The following is a 13,194-nucleotide window of genomic DNA, read 5'->3' on the forward strand; positions in this document are numbered from 1 at the left end:
GTGCTCTGACATTTTACAACCATACTGAAGTTTTAAAATAGGCTAAAAATATTCACATGCTGCCAAAAGATATAAAATTTGTAGTGTACCCGATTGATCCACAAAACAAGTCCAAAAACAAGTGCCCTCTCCTGGCATGAGGCTGCAGAAGGATTGCTGCTCTTTTTATGTAGAATCCTTTTGCTGCCAGAGCCAGGTTTACAGTTTTATATTTGTGCAGTGGTTTATAAAGCGCAAATTTTCAGTAAACAGTGCGATTAAGGTAATTTTAAGAGTTCAAAAACGCAATATAATACCCAATGTTTTTGGATAATAGATGAAGCTTTACCCTGATTGGATACCTAGCATGTCACAATTTAAATTTGTGCATGCCCATGTAAAATGAAAGCAAGCGTCATACCCTATAAGCCTCATACAGATCAGTTTAGAGTGAACTGAATAATGGCCCTAAAAGGATTGTTCCCTCTCTCTGGCGTGCACGGCGATATGTAGCGTCTATTTCTTGTACATAGGTGCCCTGACAGGTGCACCTATGTACAGGGGGCGCTCACAATTTATTTGGAGGATGGACTTTAAAGTGCTTAAGTATATTATGTTTTTTCACTAAAACTTTATATCACATAGGGGATAAAAAAACCTTGTGTGATATATTTTTAGGACTGGTTCTCTTTAATAAAACATTGGGGGTCTTAAGCCTCATACACACCATTTGGACTTTGTACAAACTTTCCCTTGGATTTTTTGTACAAAGAGCGTTGGCCATAAGTTTGTATTGCATACACACGATCTGACTTTTTAGGCAACAAACAGGAACGTAGTAACGTTTTAACGTACTGGCGTTACTTCAAAAGAGGACGTTCAATTACTCCAGCGCCACCTTTGGTCAACTTCTGTATTGTCTGATCTTTTGCATTGGTTCTGAGCATGCGTGTTTGTACTTTTGTACTAAAGTCCGATGGTTTTGTGTACACACGATTGGACTTTGCGCCATCGGACTTATGTTGTCAAAAGGTTTGTCCCTTCGCACAGCCAAAAAAAGTCAGATGAAAACCGAAAAAGTTTGTCCGATGGAGCGTACGCGCGGTCGGATGTTGCCTCAAAACAGCTAATTTGCATGTTTGTTGTCAAAAAGTCCAATCGTGTGTACGGGCCTTAAGTGTAGATCGCAGCTCCATTAGCGTTTTGGGGGCAGGGAGAGGGAAAACGGAAACCAGTAGGAATGTTTTATGTGTTGCTTCCAGGCTCATTCTAGATTCTGATACATTGCATGTATTCTATTTTATATATAACTTTTCAGATTTCTAGAACAATATTAAGGTAGACCTGTACAGAGATAAATATGGAAGCTGGCATCCTTGTTGTACAGCTGCCTGAAACCATTCTGCAGTTGTGTACAGTGTTAAACAACCTAAAGTTCCACCTGGAATCGCAGTATTTTATTATTGCGCTGCAACAGAAGGTCTCTGGAGAACTGGTGATTGCTTGGCATTTGTCTAAAATCCAGGAGATCTGTGGGAAGTAATCCCTCTGTTTTGCATGGATATATTACTAAAAGGAGATTTGAGTCTCCCTTTTGAAGTTGGTCAATATAAACTTCAATATGAAGTGTCAAATGCTAACATATAACATATTTTCTTTGACAGGCTTATGCAGTGTCGCAGTGTTGATGGCGAAATGACTTTCTCCACGGATATTCCAGAATTAATGATTGAAGATGCAGTTGATGCAGAGGACAGGTCCTCTCCACATGACAAGTATGCAGAAAATCAAAGATCTGAAGGGAGCCCTGGCTTAAAATCTGTACTGTCCACTGGGCGTAGCCTGAGCTGTGAATCCTCTGAAAAGCCAGTGGTGACTTTCAAAGAGAACATTAAACCACAGGAAGTAAACCGGGAATTGCCAGCACGAAGCTACACCAGAACGGTGAATGCTGGCAAGGAACAAAGGGATTATAACAAGGGCATGAATGCTATAGGTAACAAGAAGGAAAATAACAACAAAAGGAAGAATGAGCCCAAGAAGACTGCTGCTGACAAAAACCAGGAACCTGCAAAGCAGAGCATTGCTGTACAGGTATGTGTCTCAGTGGAGATGAGCCCTGGAAGCTATGTAGTAGTAGGTCTGAAAAAAAAAAAAAACACGGAGGCAAAGTATGCCCTAGAGATTGGCACATAACATTTGTCTGCTTACTCCTTTGTGAAAGCTTCTTTTGGCTGACTCCTGAAAGCCTAACTCAAAGCAAGTGGCTAATTAAGCAGTTTAAATGTGTGTAAACGATCTACCTGCCACAGGATTTGTATCCTTGATAAACAGTACAGCCTGGTTCTGGATTTCAACTGCAGTTAAAGGATAGAAATCTGGATGCTGCTATTGCTGGCTTGCTTTTGCCAGTTCAAGCACAGGCTTTATATGTATATCTGGTATCATGGAATTTGACTGACTGCATGCTTTGGGTCAGTGATTTATGTACTAAAGCGGGGGTATTGAATTAAAATTTATGGAGGTCCAGTCAGTAAAATTTTCCCACTTCACATCCGTGTCCCACTGCCCCCCTCTTTACATGCACCACTCCTCTACGTTCTAGCTGAAAAAGCCCTGCATGCGAGGGCTACATGAAATGGCCTGGTGGGCCAGATTCTTCCCATAGCCTTGAGTTTGATGTGTGGTAGAAGGTGGTATTTTTTTATTTATTTTTTTTAACGCTGAAGAGGTAGAAAGTATTTTTTTGTCAAACTTCTTCCTTTTGCGCCTAACATTTTATTCCACGTGCCAGCATGATGCAACTTCAGGGCGCATGCGGCAGGACTTGCTTCATCAATTGTTTCCCAGTTGTGGAGGCAGAAAACACAGGATCTGGAAGACGACCAGGAGAAAGATATCAGTGGCAAGGCGAGGTGCTAAATATTGCATTGCTGGAGGAAGGCACACTAGACCTAGTTGTGCAATAATAAAGGATGCTGTGCATACTTGCACATTGTGGCAGTAGCCCACCAATCCTAAAAATAGTAGAAAAAAAGCATGCAAAGTCTTTAAGCATAACTTTACCAAGTCAGGAACTCACTATATTGCCAGGAAACCACCTTTGAGCCCGTATCTTTAAATATTATTTGACATTGTCTGTTCCTAGATTTGTTTTCACATATGACCTTTTAAAGGTGATTTCCAAGAATTATTTGTTTTTTTTAAGACCCTTCTGTGACGTAAAAAGCGGGTACTTTCACCTCGTGCAGTTCCCCAGTTTCTTTAGGACAGAAGGCTTCTTTTATAATTTTTGCTTGCAAGTACCACCTGCTGCTAAAATGAGGCATTGTAACACGATAGCAAAATACAGTTTTAGGGCCATTTCACACCAGAGTTGTGGTGCATTGGACGGCATTGCCAATCATATCCACACTGAAATAGCAGGGGAAATAAATATTGGGTCACAGGATTGCAAAACTAACTGCACTCCTGTGATCCACAGGGGAAATACAGCCAAATAGGCTTTGGCTGTATTTCTCTTATTTGTTGATTTAGTGATTGGATTTACATATACTCTAAGCAAAGCAGTAGTGACTGCAGTGAAATATTGAGCTCCCTCTAGTGGCAAATAAGTAAATCTGTTTAAAACAGAAATCGTGCACAGTAAAAATGCATCATACTTTTGTTTTAATCTATGGGGGATCTTGCATCTGATCCCACTGCTGAATTGCACAAGAAAAAAAATGGGCAGGGATCCTGCTACTGTTTACCAAGGGGGCTGTGAGAGGTGGGAAACATCCTTCTAATATAGGATTATCTTTTTATTTTTTATTTTATTTTTATTTATTTTTTCAGGTGAAAACGCCAGTCTCTGAGGCAAGAAAGACGCCAGTGACGCCAACATCTAGTCCTAGCGCCAACACCCAGTTCATACCGATCCACCATCCTGGAGCTTTCCCACCCTTACCTAGCCGGCCTGGTCAGTTCATGTGCTGTGCATACGTTTTTTATTTTGTGTGTGTTGGTTATGCAGCCTTCAAGCTCTCCCAATAGTCACTTATTATGGACTTTTTTCCTCTTTTTAGGTTTTCCTCCTCCTGCCTATGTCATCCCACCACCCGTGGCATTCACCATGAGTTCTGGCTATACCTTCCCTCCTGGGGTCAATGTTCCAGGATCCTTCTTGCAACCTTCATCTCATTCAGCTGCTGGAAACCAGGGTCCTCCTGGCAAACAGTCCCACATTCCATACAGTCAGCAGCGTCCTTCGGGTCCAGGGTCAGGAAACCAAGGAACACTTTGCAATCAGCCACAAACACAGGCTCCGTCCAATTCTCCTACTCAGCCCAGCAATCAGACTGCAGCACAGCTACAGATTCAAGCAATGGCTCAGCAGCAGCAACAGCAGCAGCAGCAACAACAGCAGCAGCAGTCTCCCACTAAACCTATACAAGGACTGGGCAAGAACCCACATCACCACAATCTTCAGGTATTTACTAAAATTTAATTTATATGGTAGCTGAGGCTTGTCTAAACTGTAACATAATTGACAACCAACGGCTGCACTGTGTAAATTTTTATTTTATTGTAACTAAACCTAGGTATACATAAGATTAATGTACATGACCTCTAACTGCCTTGCGTTTTTAAATTTTAACAGTGATGTGCACATAACTAATTCATGAAGGAGTTGAGTGGGAGGGGTGTGCACTTTTGACTTTTAAGTTGCTGCATATGCCAGCGCCATCTGTCTCACTGGTGTGTTCAATTTAAGGGTTGCATTTGGCATTGAACCAATTGAGCGTCAAACTGTCAATGTTGCCATTATTTCGTAATTCATTAGTATGCCATCAACAAAACTTTGTCCAACTTAAATTAAAATCTGATATGAGACCTGTTCATATTTGTGTGTGTGTGTGTGTGTGTGTGTGTATGTGTATATATATATAATATATATATTAATAATAATATAATTATAATGTGTGTATACTCACTGGCCACTTTATTTAGGTACTCCTGTTTAATTGGTAATCACATGGCAGCAAATGGGTGCATTTAGGCATCTACACATGGTGAGGACAACTTGCTGAAGTTCAAACTGAGCATCAGAATGGGGAAGAGAGGGGATTTAAGCAACATTGAACGTGGCATGATTGTTGGTGCCAGACGGCTGGTCTGAGTATCTCAAAAACTGCTGATCTGCTGGGGTTTTCAAACAACCATATCTAGGGTTTACAGAGAATGGACCGAAAAACAGAAAATATTCAGTGGGCAGCAGTTGTGTGGATGAAAATGCCTTGTTGAGGTCAGAGGAGAATGGGCAGATTGGTTTGAGATGATGGGTAACAGTAGCTCAAATAACCACTCGTTACAACCAAGGTATGCAGAATACCATCTCTGAATGCACAACACATCGAACCTTGAAGCAGATAGGCTACAGCAGCAGAAGACCTCACCGTGTTCCACACCTGTCGGCTAAGAAAAAGAAACTGAGGCTACAATTCGCACAGGTTTACCAAAAGTGCACAATAGAATATTGTAAAAATGTTACCTGGTCTGATGAGTCTCCATTTCACCTGCGAAATTCAGATGGAAAGGTCAGAATTTTGCGTAAACGACATGAAAGCATGGATTCATCCTGCCTTGTATCAATGGTTCAGGCTGGTGGTGGTGTAATGGTGTGGAAGGATATTTTCTTTGCGAACTTTGGGCCCCTAATACCAATTGATCATTGTTTAAATACCACAGCCTCTACCTGAGTATTGTTGCTGACCATGTCCATCCCTTTATGACTACAGTGTACCCATCTTCTGATGGCCACTTCCAGCAGGATAATGCACCATGTCACAAAGCTCAAATCATCTCACCACTGGTTTCTTGAACATGACAATGAGTTCACTGTTCTCCAATGGACTCCAAAACTCAATCCAATAGAGCACCTATGGGATGTGGGATGGAATGGGAGATTTGCATCATGGATGTGCAACTGACAAATTGCAGCAACTGCATGACGCTATCATGTCAATATGGGCCAAAATCTCAGAGGAATGTTTCCAACACCTTGGTGACTTTATTCTACGAAGAATGAAGGTAGTTCTGATGGCAAAAATGAGTCCAACCCGTTACCTAATAAAGTGGCCTGTGTGTGTATGTATATATGTGTAATAAATATATAAGCCCCATACACACTATCAGTTTTTTTTGCTGAATTTTTCCATCAGATTTACCAAAACCATATAATATGAGGTCAAACCTTTAGGAGTTTCAATGTGTATGCAATCAGGCAGGCTCTTACACTACATGGTTTAGGTAAACCTGAAGGAAAAAAATCAGCAGAAAATCTGATAGTGTGTATGGGGCAATATAGTGTGTTTATATTACACATGCCCACATAGGTAAAGAAGAACATTTGGCTGAAGTTACTTTTTTAAAGTTACTGTAAAAGAAAATTGCCTCTCTTCTTATTAGATATTATGTCAAAGTATTAGTATGTAAGAAGCTTGCTACTTAGCACAGCATGTCTTCTAGTTAGTAGTGCTTTATACTAGTTTTTCTAATGCTGACTACTATTGGCAATTTGGTAGCTTTCCGTCCGCATTTGACTCAAAATATAACTGTGTGCAGTTTAATGTTTTCCTCTTGCATTAAGTCTTTTTGTTTCTTAGTACTCACAGGCAGCAGACCCTTCTAAGCAGCTATGGAACAATCCTCAAGTCTCCAACTCTCTGGGAAAACTGATGCCTCCAACCATGAAGCAGAACTACTTCATGGATGGCCGTTTGCCCACTGAGCCTATGAGCATGCTGGAGCAGTGCCTGCAGCACCCGGTCATGCAGCAGCCTCTGGAGAAGAAGGTGAAGCCTTTCCATATGGATACATATAACCACAGCTCTGCTGAAATGAAGATTTCAGACTTCTACTGGGGGGACCAAAGTTCTTACAATCTAAATGACAACCGAAGCTTCTTGGCACAGCAGTCTGTTAATAACCAAAGGAGCCAGCGCCAGCCTACTGGCTATCGTACAGGCCAGGATGCAGTGACTAGATTGCCGTTTGAGGTAAGAAATGTGTTCGGGTCTGCAAAAACTTTCATGATCCATCAACCTCCTTCCTGCCATCCTCTATCTTAACTTTTCTCTTTCTTTATTTTTTTTTTCTTTCCAGTTTATGGCTGTGAATTTGCCTTGATCTCTCTTCCTTCCCTACATGCACAGAACAGAGTTTACAATGCAAGGGCGTGACTTTCACACCCTCGGAACATGTTTTTCTGGCTGATCTGGTTAAATTTGGTTTTGTCCAAATTAGATTCACAATGACAGGTTACGATTTACACCAAAGTATGGCCAAAGTATATAGAATGCTCTGCAAATGATTGTGTTTAGGTGTTTCCATTGATGGGAACAGCTTATAGTTCAGTAACATTTCAGAAAGTGTTATATATCCAACCTTTTATGAAGGCCGTTTTTTTTTTTTTGTTTGTTTTTACGATGACTGTGCTCCCGTGCATAAAGCTAGGTCCATAGAGAGGTTTTGTGTGGAGAAAGTAGATGGACTTCATAGAGTCCTGACTTGAACCCTACTCAATTTCAAGCCAGGTCGTCTTGTCCAACTTTAGTACCTGACCTCAAAAATGCTCTTTTGACTGAATAGGCACATATTCCCACTGAACTCCATTTCTGCAGTTATATAATCCAGAAGCAATACATGTTTGGTGGGGGTGCAACGGATTGGCACCGATCTGCGATCCGAACAGGTCACCCCGCTCGGATCGACACGCGCCGCGATCCGCGGAGTGCTCCATGGTCTCGGCCTTAGGAAAGGCCGTGGCTTTAGCCTAGTTCCGAAGCAGCGGCCATCTTGCTACACCCGTCGGCGTTTACAATGTGATTGCTCCGTCACGGAGCGATCACCTGTAAACAAACCGGCGTCATGATGACACCGGTTCCTCTCTCCCCTCTCTGTACTGATCTGTACAGTGGAGGGGAGAAATCGGATGGCAGCCACAGCCATCCGAGCAATACCCTGCCAATACTCTGCAATGCATACCCTGCCAATACTCTGCAATGCATACCCTGCCAATACTCTGCAATGCATACCCTGCCAATACTCTGCAATGCATACCCTGACAATACTCTGCAATGCATACCCTGACAATACTCTGCAATGCATACCCTGACAATACTCTGCAATGCATACCCTGACAATACTCGAGCAATACTAAAAAACGTCCGACATTCGACACGTATATGGCGTCGAGCCCCACAGAAGCTGGCCGAGCATGCTGGAAAACAAGCAGCCGACCGGCTCCGAATCAGCGTTTTTAGCCAATGGCTGAGAGCACTGATCTGAGTGTTTTGGGGGGGGGGGGCTAGACGCGTCCCCAATTTAGCCCAATGAATTAAATTGACAAAAACTCAGTGTGTACCTGGCTCTAGGCTTTGCACATTGATTGTAACAGCACAGTTGATTTAAGAATATATCCCCAATCTGCTGATTAGACAGTAAAGGAAAATTTAATTATCACCTTTTGGCTCTCTCCTGCCATAATGTTTACTCTTTGTACTTGTGCACTTCAGCTGAGCTTGCTTGGCAGTTAATGTCGACTTGCTCTCTCCCAGTCTCAGTGATGCTATACAGGGGATTACAGGAGGATTTCAAGACAAATTCAGAGTCGCATTTAAAAATGTAGTACTTTTTAACAAATACATAATTGCTCCAATTTTGTTTTGTTTCCAAGTTTCCTTTCTCATTTGTCTGAAGTTAATCTTTAAACAATGTAGTATTCTTATGCTGTTGCCTAGCTATATCAGAGAACACCAAGCCAAAAGAATGTTCACAGTAGTATTTTGTATCTGCATTAGGAGCAAACTGTTGCTATCCTGCTCTGCATGAGACTCAATGTGAATGCTGCCAGAACTTTTCAGTTGTAGATGTGAACCCTTTTTTTCTCATTGGGGAGATTGCTCCCACTTTCTGTTGCAGTGGTCACTAGGACAGGCATTAAAGGATAAGTTCACCTTTCATAACATGTTACACCCATATTCAGGGTGTAACATGTTATCAATGCACCGGCGCCAGCCCCTCTGCTGTGACCACAGACCGGGAATCTTCTCCCTGTGTCTGCTGCCACACTCATTCACAGTCCTCTGTGAATGGAAAACTGAACTACAACAGTGCTGCACCTTGCATTGAGATTTTCTGTCAGAATGCATCGGCTTCCTCGTAGGAGGTTTGAGGAAGCTGATAGACCGACATATCTGCTGATCACTGGTGCAGTGCTTGATGGGCTCCTGCAACAACAAATAATAAATGCACTTTTTTACACACTTTTTTTTTTAAGTGAACTTATCCTTTAATATAAATCTCTCCAAAGGGGTTGCAGACAAATAAAATCTTGACAGAGATGTAAATCTTGAAGGGAGGTTTGGGAAGAGTTTTTACTACTGCCTGTATCCCCATTAGGGAGATTTTTTTTTCTCTTCTAGTCTCATTGACCATCATTACTGGAATAGAAAATGGATCATTTCCCCAATGGTAAACAGATTGTGCTACAATTTTACCAGGAAATCCAAAGTCCAAATTCCACACTATCCAAAGCATAGCAAAAAGTACACAGAGCAAACTTCTTTCCTTTTTTAATGACTATTAAAAAAGCAAGATGACTTGTATACTTTTCTTGTCTAGATGTGAACCGCTTCTTTATATGATGCAGCTTAGTCTTTGTGGTACAAAGAACCCTAAACCGCTACCATATTAGAAGCTAAGGATGATACTAAGTTGGTGTATAGATAGTATACTTTATGATGCTGTGCTGCCATTTTCTTCTATTCCAAGAATGTGCCCTTTCATCAATTTCTTTGTTTTGTATAACTTTTTCTATCGTACTCTCTCTCCATTTTATTTTTCTGCTTTTTCTCCTTTTTTTTTTTCTCCCTTCCTTTTTTTCTGCCTGTCTCTTACTAGGAACCCAAGCGTTCCCCTCTCCTGCCCCCGGACCTGTTAAAGAGTCTGGCTGCTCTAGAGGAGGAGGAAGAGCTGGCTTTCTCCCCTCCTCCTGATCTGTACCCAGCTCTGCTCGGCCCTCTGGCCACTCTCCCTGGACGAAGCCTCTTTGTATGTATTCAGTGTGGTGGACTCTTTCTCCTCTTCTGCTTACTGTCTTCCTATCATGTCTTTTTTGTTTGTTTTTTCTGCAACATGTCACATGTAGATGTTGGTGTTACTAAATAATTTTGTCATATTAAAGTACTACTTTTTTTATTTTATAACTGATGAGGTATTATAAAGTGGTGCTATTAAAAAATTGGTTCCTGTAAAGATGAACACGCATACACCATGGTCACACAGCTGTGTCTCTAGCTCTATTTGAATGGGGTCCCACACGATTCTCTAAGCCAGGGGTCTCCAAACTTTCTAAACAAAGGGCCAATTTAAAGCTCTTCAGACTTTAGGAGGGTTGGGCTATGACCATGGGGAGTACAAAATGTCCCAGCATCAGTGGGTGTAAAAAATCCTCCATCATTGGTGTCATTGGGAGGAACTGTGCCCCATCATTGGTGTCTGTGGCTAAATTGGCACCCTAAGGGCCAGATAAAAGCAAGCAAAGGGATGCAGTTTGGAGATCACTGCTCCAAGCTGATGCCTCATTTCACCCTAAGCTTTCTGCCTCCTAAAAAACAAAACAAAAAAAAGTATAGAAAGCCTACCCCATACAACAGCCTATGGGACAGTGTTTTCTAATAAAACTTTGTGCAATTCTTTTCCCTAAGGGGTTCTTTCATTGATTCACATGAGGGCATTATAGGTGGGTCAATGCATACCTGTAGTAGTATCTAACTAGGGCCTGTGTGGTAGCAGTAACTTGGTTGTGGAGATTAAACATCTAAACCAGCCTTTCACAACCTTTTTCAGGCCTGGAAGGATTTGCCTACTTAATGACCAGGCCGTTTTTTGGGAAGCTGCACTGCGTGGCTTTAATTGACAATTGTGCGGTCGTACGACGCTGTACCCACACAAAATTGTCATCCTTTTTCTCCCACAAATAGAGCTTTCTTTTGGTGGTATTTGATCACCTCTGCGGTTTTTATTTTTTGCTCTATGACCAAAGAGCGACCATTTTGGGGGGAAAAATATATATATTCTTTTTTTTTTGCTATAATATATATATATATTATATATATATATATATATATATATATATATATATATATATATATATATATATATATATATATATATATATATATATATATATATATATATATATATATATATATTCATCAGTTTAGGCCAATATGTATTCTTTTACATAGTTTTGGTAAAAAAACTAAATCGCAATAGGCGTATATTGATTGGTTTGTGCAAAACTTATCTCGTCTACAACCTATGGGATAGATTTAGGGACTCTTATTTATTATATATTTTTTTTATTGTTTTTACTAGTAATGGTGGCGACATTGCGGCGGACAAATATGACCCCAAATGACACTTTTTTTGGGGGACCAGTGACATTATGACATTGATCACTGCATTTTTATAGCAAGGATCAATGTAAAAATGGCACTTGCAGGGAAGGAGTTAACAGGGCAATCCAGGTGTTAAAATGTGTTCCCTGGGTGTGTTCTAACTGTAGGGGGGATGGGCTGGCAGGGACATGACATAGATCACTGTTCCCGACAGTAGCGCTGTCATGTCCCCTGTCAGATCGGGGATTCACCTTGTTTACATTGGCACATCCCCTTTTCTGTGATCGTGGCTCAACGACGAACATAGAGTACACCCGACCTGCAGACACGCGCCGAGCCGCCATACAGTGATTTGCGTAGGCGAGCCGACCTGCCGCCGTATAACTGGTCAGCGAGTGCTTAAGTAACTTTCCGGTCTTGGAAAACTCCTGCTAGAAATGACTAGATCTACCATTGTATACATTAATGTGGTGGTCAGTGGAAAAAATGCTCCTTACACTTAACCACTTCCCGACCAGCGCACGACGATGTACGTCGACAGCATGGCACGGGCAGGCATATTGGCGTACATGTACGTCCAATATTCGTTGCCGCCGTGCCATCGGGAGCGCGCCGCCGGCGGCGCGCTCCCGCGCTGGTCGGGACCCCCGTGAGTCCGGTCGCGGGACCCGCGGACTCTATCGCCGCGGGCATCCCCGCGATCGTCTCACGGAGCGGCCGAATGGAGGAAATGCTGTATAAACAACATTTTCCCATTCTGCCTAGCAACTAGTGACGCTGATCTCTGCTCCATGTGATTGGAGCAGAGATCAGTGTACACTAAATGACAGCCCAACCCCCCCACAGTTAGTAACACACCCCTAGGAACACTTAACCCCTACACTGCCACCCACTGGTTAACCCCTTCACTGCCAGTGTCATTTACACAGGAATCACTGCATTTATATAGCAGTGATTACTGTATAAATGACAATGGTCCCAAAAATGTGTCAAAAATGTCCGATGGGTCCCCCACAATGTCGCAGTCACAATAAAAATCGCAGATCGCCGCCATTACTAGTAAAGAAAAAAAAAAAACTTAAGTTTTCATGGAATCATGGTTGAGAAACACTGATCTAAATAGAGTTCAATTCATGATCCAGGTTTGTATAATAAACCAGATTCCACCAGACAGTACGTTTTTTTTTTTTTCATTGTCCTTGAGTTTATGGTAAACATGTTGTATGTCGTCCTATATTCTTTTTTTAGATATTCTGCTGCATGAAAAAGACTGGTAACCTAGAGTATTAAAGTCATAGAAGGTTAGAAATGGCAGTCTGCATATATTTCTCAGCATAGTTTTCCATTAGCATTTTCTAAGTGGTAATATACATATTAGACCTTATTTTACAGAAGGTTATGGAAGATAAACATTTTTGTGTAGCTCATAACCAGTCATAGTCTCAAGGGAAATGGACAACTAGAATCCAGTTGCTTTGGGCAACATAGACTTTTTTTTTTTTTTTTTGGGTTGCATTAGAAAAATATGGATTGAACCTTTATATATGTACATGGTGTCTTCTGTTTTAGTTTCCAGTAAAAGAATAATAGCACTTCAGTGGGCAATGAGAAAGTCTCCTCTACTTTCATAAATAAGGCCCATTATAAAATTTAAAAAGTTGCTTTGATCTTTACAAGCTAGAATGTGTTACTGATGTCAAAAGTGTTGGAAATTCAACAGTCTAGTGCAGTGGTTTTTAAGCTCTGAGCCTAGTTTTGTCAGTGAGGT

The 13,194-nt window shown here is 41.5% G+C and overlaps 1 protein-coding gene across 5 annotated transcripts in view; it reads left to right on the top strand.

Annotated features, from left to right (window-relative positions):
- The window catches only part of SMG7 (SMG7 nonsense mediated mRNA decay factor), a 115,515-nt gene that overhangs the window by 90,688 nt on the left and 11,633 nt on the right, over positions 1 to 13,194 (top strand). For 3 of the 5 annotated variants that reach the window (XM_077453132.1, XM_077453133.1, XM_077453134.1), the window contains exons 14-18: positions 1,644 to 2,073; positions 3,817 to 3,940; positions 4,047 to 4,450; positions 6,627 to 7,019; positions 9,925 to 10,074. In XM_077453132.1, the coding sequence (XP_077309258.1) occupies positions 1,644 to 2,073; positions 3,817 to 3,940; positions 4,047 to 4,450; positions 6,627 to 7,019; positions 9,925 to 10,074 (1,501 nt within the window). The remainder of the gene's footprint in view (positions 1 to 1,643; positions 2,074 to 3,816; positions 3,941 to 4,046; positions 4,451 to 6,626; positions 7,020 to 9,924; positions 10,075 to 13,194) is intronic. The other 2 variants (XM_077453136.1, XM_077453137.1) reach the window with 1 other exon arrangement.

Source organism: Lithobates pipiens, unplaced genomic scaffold, assembly GCF_037356315.1.
Source record: "Lithobates pipiens isolate NorthernLeopardFrog02 unplaced genomic scaffold, aLitPip1_a1.2 Scaffold_23, whole genome shotgun sequence".
Taxonomy (NCBI): Eukaryota; Metazoa; Chordata; class Amphibia; order Anura; family Ranidae; genus Lithobates; species Lithobates pipiens.